General features: G+C 32.0%; 4 protein-coding genes across 4 annotated transcripts; 1 reads left to right on the top strand and 3 right to left on the bottom strand.

Annotated features, from left to right (window-relative positions):
* Window positions 1-2,781: 2,781 nt before the first annotated feature.
* On the top strand, window positions 2,782-4,919 carry LOC110226079. The gene has a single exon (XM_021016661.1). The coding sequence runs from the start codon at window positions 2,873-2,875 to the stop codon at window positions 4,799-4,801; it is 1,929 nt and encodes a 642-aa protein (XP_020872320.1). The 5' UTR covers window positions 2,782-2,872; the 3' UTR covers window positions 4,802-4,919.
* A 3,609-nt stretch (window positions 4,920-8,528) lies between these two features.
* LOC9304242 (putative pectinesterase/pectinesterase inhibitor 43) lies at window positions 8,529-11,845 on the bottom strand. Its single transcript, XM_002868124.2, has 4 exons — window positions 10,891-11,845; window positions 9,784-10,597; window positions 9,123-9,507; window positions 8,529-9,031 (listed from the first exon to the last, which is right to left on the bottom strand). Exons 1-4 carry the CDS (start codon window positions 11,560-11,562, stop codon window positions 8,731-8,733), a joined length of 2,172 nt encoding a protein of 723 aa, XP_002868170.2. The 5' UTR covers window positions 11,563-11,845; the 3' UTR covers window positions 8,529-8,730.
* Window positions 11,846-12,718: 873 nt separating this feature from the next.
* On the bottom strand, window positions 12,719-13,573 carry LOC9304241. The gene has a single exon (XM_002868123.2). The coding sequence runs from the start codon at window positions 13,417-13,419 to the stop codon at window positions 13,009-13,011; it is 411 nt and encodes a 136-aa protein (XP_002868169.2). The 5' UTR covers window positions 13,420-13,573; the 3' UTR covers window positions 12,719-13,008.
* A 2,073-nt stretch (window positions 13,574-15,646) lies between these two features.
* On the bottom strand, window positions 15,647-16,367 carry LOC9306264. The gene has a single exon (XM_002868122.2). The coding sequence runs from the start codon at window positions 16,203-16,205 to the stop codon at window positions 15,942-15,944; it is 264 nt and encodes an 87-aa protein (XP_002868168.2). The 5' UTR covers window positions 16,206-16,367; the 3' UTR covers window positions 15,647-15,941.
* Between the last annotated feature and the right edge of the window lie 192 nt (window positions 16,368-16,559).

Below are 16,559 nucleotides of genomic sequence, written 5' to 3'. Positions count from 1 at the left end.
AGTTAGGCGAATGTGGCCCGAGAGCGTAATACCTACCGGACTCTATAAATACTTGATTGTTTCTACTACTTCTGAACACACAAAACACCAGTTGCATTCTTTAACTTTCCAATTTCTAATCTTAATGTGTTGTTTGATTTAATTTCTTGAAATTGGATTCGATTAAACTTTGAATTTTTGTTTATACGTTTAGAAATAAATCTATTTTGAATTTTCTACGTCAATCATTTTATGAAATTTGAGGAAAAAGATACAATTCTTTTTTTATATTCATCAATTCTTTTGTTCATATACATCGCTAGAGTCTTTGGATATTATTAACTTTTTTTTTGTTCGTGTGCAGATTCTTTGTGGTCGATCATGTTGGTGATGAGTTACGACTACTCTCAATGCTAGATGCTTTGGTAACAAGTTAATTTCTATATAATATGGATTTTCCACTTACAGATTTGGAATGTCAGATTTTGTGAGTTGAAAAACTATTTATGTTTCAAAGTGTATATCTAAGCTATACAAAAGAAGTATATTTGACATCTTTTTCTCTTTTTATATTTGAGACTGTAGCCATTAAGAGTATAAAATATCTGCAAAAGATGAAGACCAACATAGAGACACCAATTTGTATCAAAAACAGGCAATTACTCATTTGACTAACTCTGGTTGTGTTATACGTACGTTTATTATTCTTTCAATTTGCTAACGACCTTATATGTGACTATTTAGTAGAGCTGCTGATTTGTATAGGCAGATTCTTCAGCTAAAGCCATTGCTGGAGTACTTTATTAAAATTTCTGACTCAAAAAATTTATATGTTTTGTTTTATATACGTTTATTATATTTTCACTTTCACTTTGGCTAATGATCTTATGTTTGACTATTTAGTAGAGCTTAGCCTAAGGTGCATTAAGTGAATGCACCATTTTACTAAAAGCAATAGACACAGTGAACAAGGTATCATCCATTTGTTTTCATATATTATACTTGATTTGACAAAATTCATGTTTGCTTTTTTATTGTATTCAAACCAATAATAATCATATTGAGCTTACATTTCTTGGGTGTGAAAGTAGCTTGATTACATAAAATCTCCAAAATCAGAAACGTATAAGAACGGTTGAAGAAGACGAGAAGGTTCTCAAAAGAGATTTTTATTTTATTTTATAATGCAACATTTTCTGTTTTTTCATAGATTTTTCAATTAAAAGTCCAAAGGGTAAAATACAGAAAAGACAAGTGAAGCCTAATTAAGGCCCAATACATAATTACACGTCTTTAACATAAATTAGTTTTCTTTTTTCGAGTTTTTTTTTTTTTTTTTTTTTTTCCTGTTTTCTTAGGTAAAGCATGAGACATTATTTGACTATTTTTTATACAATTAGAGTAATTTAATTTGTCTTTCGAAATTTTGTCTTTTTGGTTTATTTTAACACATTTATAACACACATATATAACACTATATAGCATTATCAAACAATTATATAATAAAGAAAACTTTATTATATTCAGATTAAATAATAAATTATATAAGTAATGAGTATAAATTTTATCCCACTAATAAAACTTACTTAGTTTTAAACTTTGGGATAGTAATTTAATAACATGTATCTTATTCGTATAAATATTTAGTCATATAAAAGCCAAATAATACTTTAGGAAATGTTTTAATAAAATTATTATTAAAAAGAAAATTACAAAATGATGTTTAATTTCACGGGATGAGATTATATGGTGGGAGGGATTTGGATCAATATTAATACGGGATGGTATACTACGGATAAAATCCTAGAATTAATAATCAAACTATAATTATACAATCTTAAACACTAAACAAAACAAATATAACTTAAAATTTTGATTTTTAGTTGTAAAATATCGTTATGCGGTATACTATATATCTATAGATTATCTTAAAAATTTTATTTTTTTTATTTAGTAAAAATATAGGCCCGCGGTGTACCGCGGGTTAACATCTAGTAGATAACATTTCTTTTGCAAATTCTTTGTTAAGATCAAAATCGTTAAATCTTCTATCTTCTATATATTGAAAAGAAATATTACGAGTTTTTTTTGTTGCTCACATGTTATTAAAATAATTTTTCTTAGTTTTTATATCACAAAATACTATAGCAAAATATGAATTTTTAAAATTTAACTTATCTAATTAAAAATCATAATTTATTAATTTTCTCTATATTTTAATATGCATTTAAAATTGAGATTTAATTTCTTAAAAATATTTTTTTATTCCACATCAATCAAATATAATAACTAATAAGAAAATTCAAAAATTCACAAATTCTCTTATATATAATACACTTTTAGATGTAATAAATTAAACCAACTTGTGATACAAAAACTTTAAGCTTAAAAGTATGCAAAAAATTTTACCATGCAATTATAACATAAACTTTTTTTTATATCTTATATGTAATTTTTCGAACTAATTATCTATTTTATACATTATCTATTTTCGAACTAATTATCTATTTTTATAATTTTAAATATAAAAATAAATAGTCCAATACAGAACAAATTACTCACGCGACAGTGCCATTATCCTAACCAATAATTTATTCTTTGAGTATCCTTTTAGACAAAAAAAAAGGTTGCAAAATTAATAGTTAAGTCACAAGAATTTATTCGTTGATGAATCTTATTGACATCAATAACAAGATGTGCATAATTCCATGAGTATCCTTCTCATGTAAACAAAGAATAGCTTACTAATGATTGAATATCATATCATACTCTATATAAAAAGTATATGTATACATAAAATGAAAGCTCTCATCATTACCTGAAACTAAACATAAGAAAATTATAGAAAATAGTCAAAATACTATAATAGTAAAAGCATAGATCATATCCATCTATGAAAACAATTGATGATATTTATACACTCTTCCAAACGCGTGGGCTAAAATGTGATGGCTGCAATCTTGGTAAAGACTACTATAGTGATGGTTATCGTTGTTTTCGTTCTGGACTCTTCTTTCACAAGGAGTGCGCCGAATCCAATCCAAAGATTTGCAACCTCTATCATCCACAACATTCGTTGGACATCAAGATACTTGCAGAAAATGAAGAAGCCTTTGGAGATTGCAAGCTTTGTAGAGGTAACTTGCCAAAAATGTATTACTATTGTTTAATATGTGATTTTTCCATCGATTTGATATGTGCAAAAAAAAAAGTTATGGAAACAATTGAGAACCCAAAAACACATGAGCATCCTTTACAACTTGTTCCAAATATGAGTATGTTTACTTGTCATTTATGTGGGCTGCATGATGACCGGTTCCCTTATGCATGTAAATTATGCAATTTGAGTTTTCACAAAGATTGTGCTGAATCCACACCAGAGATTGAGTATTCTTGTCATCCTAAACACATTCTCAAGCGTCTCACACGTGTTCCAAGGTACACCGATGGAAAATGTTGTTTGTGTGGAAACAAACTTCATTACATATTCTATCATTGTTCTATTTGCAATTTCAGCGTGGATGTCAATTGTGCAAAGAATCCACTCCCTTCCACTATTGTTAACATTAAGGCTCATGAGCATTTACTCACTCTTATGCCTCAACGGAACTTTGTTTGTGATGTTTGTGGAATGGATGACGACCCAAATCCATATGTATGTCTTCCATGTAATTTCATGATCCATCGAAATTGCATTGATAAACCAAGCGTCATAAAGATCTATCGTCATGATCACCGTATTTATTACAATCATTGCCTTGATGCTGGAGATTGGAAATGTGGAGTGTGTAATAAAGAGATAAAATGGACATGTGGGGCTTATTCTTGTTCAAAGTGTCCTGATTTTGCCATTCATCCAAGATGTGTCACAAGGTTAGGCATTTGGGATGGGATTGAACTCGAAGGCATACCAGAAAATAATCTAGAGATAAAGTCATACGAGGTGATCGAAGATGGAGAAATAAGGCATTTTAGTCACGAGGAGCATAATTTAAAGCTTAAAGAAGAGAGTGATGCTAATAATAAATGCATGTGGTGTAAAGCATGCAACTATCCTATATATTCTAACTCATTCTACAGTTGCATGGAATGTGATGATTTTATCCTTCATAAAGAATGTGCTTATCTCCCAAAAAAGAAAATAGATCCATTCTACAACATGTTGACTACTTTAATCACAAATGATATTCGCCTAGGCATTTGCAATGCTTGTCAAAACGTTTCTCAAGGTTTTAGTTACGTAAGTGATGATCGTAATATTATCTTGGATGTGCGATGCGGTTCTATTTCTGAGCCTTTTGTCCATGAAAGTCATCCTCTTCATTCGTTATACATCAGCCGCTCAACAGAAGACAAGTTTTGTATTGCTTGTGGAGATAAGGCTACAATGGCTTTGAGTTGCGAGGAGTGTGAATTTATTTTAGACATTAAATGTTCTACTTTGCCAAAGATGGTTAAACACAAAAATGATAAAGATCATTTTCTGTCTCTATGTTACGGAGAAAAAACAAGTGAGCAGTATTGGTGCGAGATATGCGAGGAAGAACTAAACGCAAGGAAATGGTTTTATTCATGTGATGATTGTGGCATTACTTTTCATATCAAATGTACGCTCGGAGACTTCCGATGGATGTATCCGAAAGGTAAGGATGAGTCATTCCAAATTTATATGATTCCTAATAATCATATAAATCGACCAGTTTGTTGCTGTTGTGAGTCTCGCTGTCAATTCTCTTCCATCTTAAAGTTTTATGGAAAATTAATATGTTCTCTACAATGTTTGCAAAAGAAGTTCCAAGAATTACATGATGATATATCCTGAGATTCAGATTGCTAGTGATTTACCTGAAGTGGATCTGAAGCAAACTCATCGTTGACAGGTTGCTTCGCCTCAAAGGTAATGCGTCCACAGAACATGTAAACATAAAATTATATTTGTAATTAAAAACTAAATATTAATAAAAATGTGTGTTTACTTTTTTATTTATAAATCTCCTGAGTCATGTACCTATCCTATACTATTATTTGGGGAGTACACTTTATAAGATACCCTTAACTAACCTTCTCTTTTGTAAAAATTTACCTAAAAATGCCATTAGAGATAAAATTTCAAAGAGTAAATTAATTCATCTTATTAAGGATAAACAAGTCAATTTATACAATTTAATTAATTTAATTTAATTATAAAAACGAAAAACACGTTATTATTATTATTTTTAAATGACCAATCAAAATGAATATATAAGATTTGATATCTAACTTACCTTATTAATTTGTTATTAATCATTATATTTCACCTCTCATCTTTATATGATTCTATTATTGTGAAACAAATAAATCATCATATCATCCATATAATAATAAAAAATAGATTTTTTTCCGCATATGACATCATTTGAATTTTTAAAAACGAATATAAATGATTCAATTTATGTAAAAAAAATTTATCGAGTCAAAAATTTAGACTTGGATAATATATTTCTTTTAAACAAAAATAAATTCAAAACAAATTCCGCCTGAATAACGGGTCAGAATTTGAGTTATTATATTCAATTTCATAAATTTTTAAAAAATATATAATTTTATATACTACGATACAATTTTAAATATTTTAATTTAGAATATTTAAAAATAGTTTTACTTGATATTTAAAAACAAATATCATCAATACTTAATAAATAAAAAATTAAAAATTATACATACACTAATTTGGTTTTCTTAAAACATATATATTTAAAAAATATTTATAATAGACGGTGGGTTAAATATAATGTATTATATGATGAAATGAGTTATGATCCTTATAACTATTTGAATATTTATATTTAAGTTCATACAATTATTTTTAAAAAAATCTTAATTTTATATTCTACAATTAAAAAAAAAATATATTTTAATTTGAGAAAATTTTAAAATAGTTTAATATAATATTTTACAGAATATCATAAATATTTAATAAATCAAAAGATAAAAGTTATAAATACTCTAATTTCCTTTTCAAAGCATAAATATTTAAAATATTTATAACAAGTAGAAGGTTAAATGTAATGTATTATATGATAAAAAGAGTTATGATCTTTATAACCGAAACCATATTAAGATTATATGATGAGATGAGTTAAATAAGGTTTGACACCTCTAAATATTTAAAATTTTGATTCTATAAGTATATATGAAAATAACGAATGATTGATTGTGCACACAATTTTTTTATTGGGATTCTAAAATAAAAATATAGGTATGCACGGGTTGAATCTAATCTTATTATATACCAAAATATCTATATATACATTTTTGGATGACTTTTAGCAAATAAATCCTGGAGTTGGAATGTATTTACGGATGAATGCCATTGGCATTAATTATTTAAATTTGAAAAATATTAATTAAAGATATTACCAACACGATTTCGAGAATCATAAATTCATATATTCCTTAATTTTCTGAGTCATTAATGTGATAATCTTTAGGAAATATTTCTCTGTAAAAAAAAAAATCCACATTAATGAAGGCATTAAAATCGACACTAACAATTAAATTATTTAGATATTCAATTATTTTAAGATTCTTATATCTTATTTGATATTTTTTTTTAATATCTCATTCTTTAATTACTGCGTTTAGAATTTATTGGTTGTTACCTATTTTTTGGTGTAATTTATTGGTTGTTACTTAATAAGTAATTATGGTGCGTTTATTTTAGTTAATATCTAATTTAAAGGATTTGTTTTCTTTTATTATTAATAAACGAATAACATGTATAGAAATAAAAGATTTTTCTTGCGACTCCATAATAAAAATATTAAATTCTTATTTTCTACATTTCTTACACATAATATCCTCTTATTCAATAACAAAAATATATATTGCATATTTTTAAAAATATTTATAATATTTAAATTATATAAAAAGTTTGTAATATTAATATTATTTCAACTCTATACAAATTTAATATATATGTATATATATCTTATGGGAACCATTTAAAAGAAATTTTTAAATTGACTTGAATTATATAGCTTTTAAATAAAAGTATTATTAAAAAGAAAAATAACTAAATGATGTTTAATTTCACGGGACGGGTAATATGATGGGACGAGTTTGGGTTGATATTTATAAAAGATAGTATACCACGGGTGAAATCCTAAAATTAACAATCAAAATAATCTATCAAACAAATTACATTTTGATTTTTTTAAGAAAATATAGCCCCGCGGTGTACCGCGGGTTAAAATCTAGTGTTTATTATATACGCAATTTTTATTCACTTACTACTAGCATATATCAAATACATACGTTTTATTTTTAAACAAAAAACGTAAAAAACCGTAAAAATCGAACTGTAACTAAACCGAATTACATACGGTTTCTATATGGTTTCACTTTCTACAAAACGAAAAAAACGATACTAAACCGAAAAACCGTACCCCACTCCTAATATTTTCTCATCAAACAAAATAAAATAAAAAAATCCTTATATGGCATTGTATTATGTAAAGAATTATTAAAATTATACTATAAAACAAACAATAATCCAACTTTATATAAATATTTAAAAATTAAAATTTCATCCGTGCTGTTCCAGCACGGGTTATGATCTAGTTCTTCTGTTAAAGTTTGTTCTTTCTTTGTTGTCATGACTCATTTGTCAAATATATATTGGAACTTGAATATAGGAAACCCCATTTCTCAATATATTTTTGGGTATATCTAGTTCAATATATATATAGAAAATTTGATCATTAAAATTTACTGAAACGGTTTCTTTGAAAGAAAGAATCAATGTTTCTGATTTTGAAAAAACTTAATTTACGTTATTAAGTTTACTGGCTAAGTAGGCATGTCAATCGGGCTAGCCCGGCCCGGCCCGACCCGAAACCTGCAAAACCCGCATATATTTGAGTCCGGCCCGTAAAAAATCCGAGCCTAGATTTTGAAGCCCGGCCCGGCCCTAACAGGGCTACAGGGCTTTTACGGGCTTTTTTGGGCTTTTCTTTCGAAAAAAATAAACCCTTCTACTTTATAGTATCTCTTGAAAAAAAAAGAATATATGTATAAAACGAGTCAAACAAACTTAAATAACCCACTAAAGCCAATTTAGTTTTAAAAAAGATTAAAATGAAATAAATAATCCAAATAAATTGATTAAACCTACACTTTAAAATATAAAATCAGAACACTTATAGTAAGACACAAATAGAAAACTAGGTTTAGGGTTTTTAACTCTATTAAAAAAATTCTTTAAACAAATCTCTCAATTAAACAATAATATTTACAAAAAAAGAAGTTAAAAAATCTTTCTAAGGGTTTTTCGGGCCGGCCCGAGCCCGGCCGGGCTAAGTCTTAAAAACTCTTTAGCCCAACGGGCTTAGCCCGAAAGGCCCGATTTTTTTCTCGACATATATTTTTAGGTCCGAGTCTGCTGTTTTTCAGGACTGGGCCGGGCCAGCCCGCGGGCTTTGGCCCTAATTGACATGCCTAGCTAGGATTACCTTCGATTCAAAGATTCACACAGTTTTATCCCATGATTCATGGCCTCACATGTTAAAAAACTAAAAATATATGTCACATTACTTATAGGAAAAACATTTTCAAATATCTATACTATACATTTTCCCTCAAAAAAAAAAGTTAAAAACACTATATACAAATCCTCTTTGTTTTTTTCTTCCCTCCGGATTTATATACACAGTTAAATACAAACACCTTTTCCTTTAAAAAGAGTTGGACGATAGAGAGACAAGTATATGATCAGTTAGCATTATAAGGTATACGCGTCTGTGGTATCCACGTGTTGCCACGTAGGAAATTCCCGGGAGCAAACTCCCTTGCGACTCTATCAGAGATCCGCTTGATACCTCTCCACCTAACCCGACGACCCTGACCCGAACCACGACCTCTGTTGCGGTACTCAGTGTAGAACAACGTGTTGAGCGCGAACGTCTCGTTCCACTTCAACCAACCCTCTGGGTCTATCACATCATCAATCTCTGTGTTCATTATAATTGTCCTCGAAAACTCTTTCCATGGCCGTCCCAAAAATGCTCTGTTCCTGTATATATAGAGGTTCATCTATATAATGAGCTTTAACTAAAGTGATATCTGGCTAGTACTTAAATAAAGTTTATAGTAATTATCATTACTTGGCTTTCACGGGAAGATATGATGCATCACCGGTTATACGGCTATTGTGGATAACAATCCCAGTCGTCTCACGCCGGTCTTTTCGTCCTTGTGCTGTGACTATGCACTGTTGGTGTTCCATGGGACGGCGGATAACGAATTCGCAGTTCTGAAAAACGGCCTTGGCATCACCGAAGACGAAATCAATGGTGCCTGAGACGCGGCAGTTACGGTAGAATTGACGATGAGTGTGGACGTAAAGCGTGTCTTGGTAACCATTCATATGACAGTTGAAGAACACAGCAAAATCGGCTGAAACTCGTAGTGCGACTGCTTGATGGCGTGCCGCTCCTGCCGTGTTCTCGAACCCTATGTCCTTTGCCATGAAATAGTCCCCATTCACCGCTTCAAACAACAACAACAACTATATATATTAGAATTTTACGTTAAAAATAACAGAGTTAATCTTATACACAGCTGAAATGAACTAGTTCAACATTACTAAAACTAAATTAAACAAATTTTAAAATGTTATAAATCGAATCATTAATCTACTTATTGGGGATTATTTTTGAGATGAAATTTTATAAATCTTTTTAGAAAACTTGATAGTTTTGAGTAGATCAAGAATACATAATTAAATTATATTAAACCATAAGTAAAATGTTATATATAATATACCAACGGAGGCAGTGCGGTAGGTGCCGACTTGGTTTGGTAAGAAGGCAATGTCTCCAGTGATAATCGTCTTTGTTGGTCCGTCTCCAACGAACATGACGTGAAGCATTTTTTTGGTTACCTCTACTTTCTCCTTGTAAACACCTTGCTTTATGTGAATTACAAACTTTTTTGTGTTCTTCATTGGTACCATTGCCAATGCTTGTGCGATAGTCTTGCACTTACCACTCCCGTCTTTTGCAACCACAACGTCCGCTCTGATTCCATTATTTCTAGGTCCACGTGCAAGAAGCCTTCGCGAATGCCGTGTTACCCATGGTGGGAACTCTCCTTCCTCCGATAAGTGTCGATCCTTTGAAGAATCCAATTTATTAAGGGGATTTAATTTTCTAAGAGGATCCAATGGTCGAATAATGGAAGAATCCGAATTTTGAGTAGGATCCAACGGTCGATTCTCGGTAGAAGTTGATTTTTGAGGATTACTCTCTAAAGAATCCAATGGCTGATTCTCAGAAGAAGTCGATTTTTGAGGAAGTTTATCGGAAGAATCTAGTGGTTGATTCTCGGAAGATGTCAATTTTTGAGGAGAATTTTCGGAAGATTCCTTTGGTCGATTCTCGGAAGAATCCAACGGTCTATTATTTGAAGAATCCGACGGCCGATTCTCTGAGGAATCCAATGGTCGATTCTCCGAGGACTCCATTGTTTTAGGAGAATTATCAGAAGAATCCACATTTGGAGGGGGATCTTGGGAAGAACCCACAGATTGGTCTCGTGAAGAACCTGAACCTAAAATGCCGAGTCTGTCTCTTCTTGACTGTTAAAGACATACAATCCAGTGTGGATTATTCATACGTAGGAAAATTAGTTTATAGAAAGTTAAAAAAAAAAACGGTAACTATAAGAAATTATGGAACCTATCAGCCAAACAGAGCAAATCAAGAGAACAGAGCTACACGATGTCGTTTCTGTTCTCTTGATTTGCTCTGTTTGGCTGATAGAACCTAACCCTATTTTTTTATAGTATAAAACTAAAATGTAACTTAAAACCATTGAACTAAGAATGATACTGAAATATAGGTTAGTTGATAGAGTGTGACGTGAATGTACCCTGAGAAATGGAAATGGAATACGAAAAGCCTTCAATAACTTATCGAGATTTGCGGCAATCGCTAATCCATTGCTAGTGAGACGCTGCCCCTTCCTCATGACTCTCTCCATCATCATGGCCGCTTCGCTATCTATCCCTTCAAATCCATCGATGCACGTCTGTTGGTATGTGATTGATCCACTGAGCCACACACAAAGATCCTCAACAAAGTCTGACAATCTTGTGAACAAAAATCCCCTAAATTTATCTCTCGTTTTTCGAAGATCATCAATTGCATCATCCATAAGCTCTCGACAAGTATTCAGGGCGTTCCTTGTGTGCACATCCGCATCCGCTCTACTTTTTAGATCAATCATCCCCCTGTCAATTCCACTTCTAATTGAGACGATAGCGAGATCGAAAGCAGATCTTATTAGATTTCGGGGATCCGGCGACCTCACGGTTGCGAGACTCGTGGTGCAATCTTGTTTGTAATCGGTGGAGGAACATATAATAGTCACCGCCGTCTTTGTTATCATCAGCTTGCTTTCACGGTGAATCTCTTCCATTTTTCTACTCGGGCTGCTGCCATCGTTGGCCTCTACACAAATGACCATTGCCATAAGGAGAGCCGTGAGGCCTAACAAGACATATTTCTTCATCTTGCTTGAATAATTCCATCCATTCCACATTATTTTTTCTTCCGGGAATGTTTTGGGATTTTTTAGAATATCAATTGCTAAATGTGAGTTGGTTTTGAAGTCATCCTTATATGTGGAAGAAGGGAGGGAAAGTTAGTTATCTACCGTTAAAAAACTTGAGGCAGTAATTAGTTTCTGAAAAATCCCAAAATATTTGAAATTTGTTTCCAGTGGTTTTTGCTATACTTGCGGGGAAATTCATAATCTTTTTATACCATTGGAGGTGATTAAGCACAAAATTGAATGCATAAAACATAGCTTTAAAAATTTGTATTTGCTAATTCTTTATCACATGGGACCTTTTTCTCTATGTAAACTTAAGATATAATGAAAAATGGAAAGAAAAGAGAGAACATGGGCACACACAAAAAAACAGAGATTTTTTTTTGACATCTTTGGATCGACAAAGTCCGATCCATAGCCAATCCCTACTACGCGGGGTAACGCGACTTACTGGAATCGAACTCCGGTGGGGAAGGCGGAGTCAAATGGACTTAACCATTTGACTAAAGGCACATCCAAAAAAAAAAAAAAAAAAAAAAAACAGAGATAGAGTAAACATTTTTGTAAAGAAATTGTAACAAATAAAAAATTAGCACATGTCTTATTTTCTAATCATTTATATTCATATTCATATTCAGATTCAGTAATATCTAGTTCTTATTTAATTCTAAGAGTTGGGTGACCACATTTGTTTCCTTTTAATTTTCTTATAGCCACCCAAAACTATTTTCACCTTATTTTCCAAACTACCATTTACTTTCTGAAATTCCTACGACCATCATCCACGACTTGATGTTAGATTGTTAGAATTCACACAAGATCTTTAGGGTTTACATGATGCATCTGACCCATGGTGCTGATGTCTCCCCAATTCATCCACGAAAACAGGATCTTAGATGTGTTGGAAAAAAAAACTAAAAATAATGTGAGATGAAAAATTAGATTAATTTTATACCTTGTAATATGTTTTCATGATTTTCTATGTAGTATACATAAATCATTTCATAATTCCGATAAATTAGAACTTCTATACACATTTTGATTCATATGCAGAGCCGCCCTGAAGGGAACAGTCTATTTTTGGTCTGCTTGGCGTCTCTAAAATATTAGACACAGCTCGGTGCATATATATATGACATGCTTATTTAAAGTTATTTTAACACATGCTTATTTATATTAAAAAAAGTCAAGACACATATGTTTACATAGCACCGTAACATTTTACATTACATAAGCTTCAACATAAAGTACTTCTAGATATACATAACAGACACGCACACTTGGTTGTGATCTAAAGCTTATTCTAACTCAAAACCGTGGCAACAAGCTTTAGCATATGTGTTGGTCTGATCTTTTTTCGAAACCAGAAACAAAAATTATCACACTTACTTACAAACTCCATGCATCTTCAACATAACTTGAGGTTTTCACGGCTTATTTACGAAATTCCTTTATAAGCACCCCTCCATAGAGTTGGACCGCCTCGTCACAGTTAATAACTCGTCCTTTTGGCGTCTCAAACCGGTTGGGATTGCCAACAAAAGGACGGGTACCACCAAAGTATTGAATATGTTCTGTGGGGTGAGAAAGAACAGGTTCTTTTATAGTTGACTCATGTGAGTACATATAAATAGCTCGACCACAACTAGTAGTACTAGTCGCCTCTCTTACGGTATAAATTTGTGGACCACCATATTTGTAAGCACTTTGGCTAAAACGAGAAGGGAACTCGCCTTTAGGATCATATGGTTTAGTGGTTAGTTTTGGAGACTTACCATACACCTTATCGACCATTTCAAAAGCCTTTTGAGCGATCTTTGTATTCCTATCCTTAATTTGAGCCATTGGTGAAACACAAAGAAGAGAAGAAAAGTCTATTGTTTTAGTGTATAATCTTTGTTTCTTTTGGTTTTAGTTTGATTTTGAAAAGGAAGCCAATGCCCTTTATATAGAAAAATCTTCTAAAGGAACCAACATATTCTTTTAACAAGAGCATTTCGTTACTTTTCTATCCACTTGCATTTTCTTATGAGCACTCGTTTTCTTTTACTAATATCCAGTATTTAATATGAAGTTGTAAGTTCTGATATATTCCTAATTATGAAAAATATCGATACGTGTAATCATCACAGAGATGGAATCAAATTTAAATAATCATTCGTATCAAAGAATGTAAATAATCATTATTCCCTCAATAATGTATCTCCTTCCAAGGCCATGGACGGTTTGACGGTCTGCCCTATCCTTTCCTTTCCTTCCCATATATTAGATTACTTTTTTTTTTTTTTTTTTTTTTTTTTTTTTTTTGACATCTTTGGATCGACAAGGTCCGATCCATAGCAATTCCTACTACGCTGGGTAACGCGACTTAGTGGAATCGAACTCCGATGGGGAAGGCGGAGTCAAATAGACTTAACCACTTGACTAAAGACACATCCCCATATTAGATTACTTATATTTTACAGATTTGACATATCACATGATTAAATTTATCATAGATATATTACTTAGCATCAAATTTACTATTTGAACTCAATTTTAAATGACCATCATTCGCTCTATAATTAATAGTTTTCTTTCATACTGTTCTTCTCTATGAACTGACGCATGGTTCTTCTACCTAAGCAAAACATTTCAAAAACTATATCAAAGTCTGTCAAAAAAAAAAATCATAAACTTTATTCAATGTATTTCGTTTGAGACGCGTTGTCGGGAATTGTGATGTTTTCTTCCAGTGACTAGTGACGCCAACAGAAACAGAAACTAGAAAGCTAGTCAATCATGGCTAAGGAAAACATCAACGTAAAAGAAAAGAATTGTATAGATATAAATCGAAAAAAGTATGAAGAAAGTAGACAAGAGAGTTTAGAGATTACTTCTCGATAACAAATACAAAGATGTAAGATCTTATCTCTTGAAAATAAAAGTAAAGTGAAAAAGAACACGTCGTTTTGATTTAATGAAGGTATATTGGAGCTTGGCCGTGGCACCAGGATGTGGAGGCACGGCAATGAGGCTCTTGGCCACGGACGGATGCTCACAGGCCACGGCGTCGAGGCTTTCGCCACTGTTGGTTTCTTCTCGGGTGTGGCTGGACAGGGCTCCCTTCAATCGGGCATAAAAACGTTTGGATTGTCGGTTTTGGTCGATTTCACTTAGAGACAGATCCTGACTCTTCCAGCTTTCCGTAGACTCCAAAAACGCATCATTTGTTGCTCGGGAAGGCCTTCAACAGATGTCAAACTGCCAATGGTCCGAAACTGTCTTGAAAGCTCATTTTCCTTCATTTATGCTTTTTATCCTTTAAAGCATACAAAATGTGATAAACAACGTTTGAAAACATTAAGAAAAAACTAGCTAAAATGGACAAAAATACGATGTTATCATCACACAACTATCCACTTCATATGGCCTGATAGAAACTGAAGAAGACATGGATATATTGTGAATTCTCATTCTGCTTCATCTGGGCTATTGATAAAATAGTCGGAAAACGACTTTACTTCCTTAAGAAACTAGGCTCGACGTATATGGTTGATGGCCTTGATACTCTGGTTTGGTTCACGGAGGTGGTTGCTTATGATAGGATCTGCTTTGTTTTAGCTCCCAATTCTGTGTTTTTTAGAGTCATGTATATATTAACAAAGGCTTCTAATTTCAAAAGAATGTAAATAGAAACCGGTGTCTTAATCTGCTAAACCAATTGGAAAAATAATTATTCACTACATTTGAGGTTCCATAATACATTTAAAATATTATTATTTTCAGCATCAACTTAAAGTTTGCTTTCATTCCCTGTTTTCTATTAGTTATTAGTTATTTTTTTTTGTCAATCAGTTATTAGTTATTACTATTAGATTTGATCAAATTACTAAAACTCCTATTAATATATTTTTTTTACATTAATTACTTCAAAATATTTTATTAAAAACTCTTAGAACATAAAATAATAATAAAATTTAGTTAATACTACAAAAACTTTTTTTTAGAAATTACCATGAAAGGGTCAAATATTTTTTGGTCTGCCTGGCGTCTCTGAATTATTAGGCCCCCGCTTGTTGCATATATGACATGCTTAGTAAAGTCTTTGAATACATGCTTATTTATGTTTACAAAGAGTCAAAGACACATATGTTTACATAGCGCCATAACATTTTACATTACGTAAACTTCAACATATAGTACTCTAGCTAGATATATAACAGACACAAACACTTGGTTATGATCTAAAGCTTATTCTAAGTCAAAACCGTTACAACAAGCTTTAGCATATGTGTTGGTCTGCACTTTTTCCGAAAGCAGAAATAAAACTTATCACACTTATTTACAAACTCACCATGCATCTTTAAACTTGAGGTTTACACCGCTTATTTACGAAATTCCTTTATAAGCACTCCTCCATAGAGTCTGACCGCCTCGTCGCAGGTAATACGCCGTCCTTTAGGCCTCTCAAACGGGTTGGGATTTCCATCAGAAGGATGGGCACCACCAAAGAAGTGAATAGGTTTCGCCGGGTGAGAAACAACCGGTTCCTCTATGGTTGTCTCAGGTGAGAATCGATAAGGAAGGGGCTTATCGATCATTTCCTTTTGAGCGACCCATCTATTCCTATCCTTTTGAGCCATTGCCATCGAAGCAGAAAGGAGAGAAGAAAGGTGTTTTGTTTTAGTGTGTTATCTTTAGTTTGTTTTGGGAAAGAAAGCCAATGCTATCTTTATATAGATATTATGGAACCAACATGCTTTTAACAAGTCATGTTGAGTCAAATTAAACAACCACAGAGCGAGAACTCTGGGAAGAAGTTAAAGAGGACAAGCCACGACTTTTTAAGGATCGGGCTGAATTGTACCAATCGAACCCTGGTTGCATGTGTAAGTAGTGGTCCAGACACAAGTACACAGCCACTTTGAACGGGTTCAATTTGTAAAAAAAAACATGCTTTTAGCAAGAGCTTTTCAGTGAAATTTTGTTCTGGAATTATCCAC

This window comes from Arabidopsis lyrata (assembly GCF_000004255.2).
Source record: "Arabidopsis lyrata subsp. lyrata unplaced genomic scaffold ARALYscaffold_7, whole genome shotgun sequence".
In the NCBI taxonomy this organism is placed as follows: Eukaryota; Viridiplantae; Streptophyta; class Magnoliopsida; order Brassicales; family Brassicaceae; genus Arabidopsis; species Arabidopsis lyrata.
This window is presented reverse-complemented; position numbering and strand designations above follow the sequence as displayed.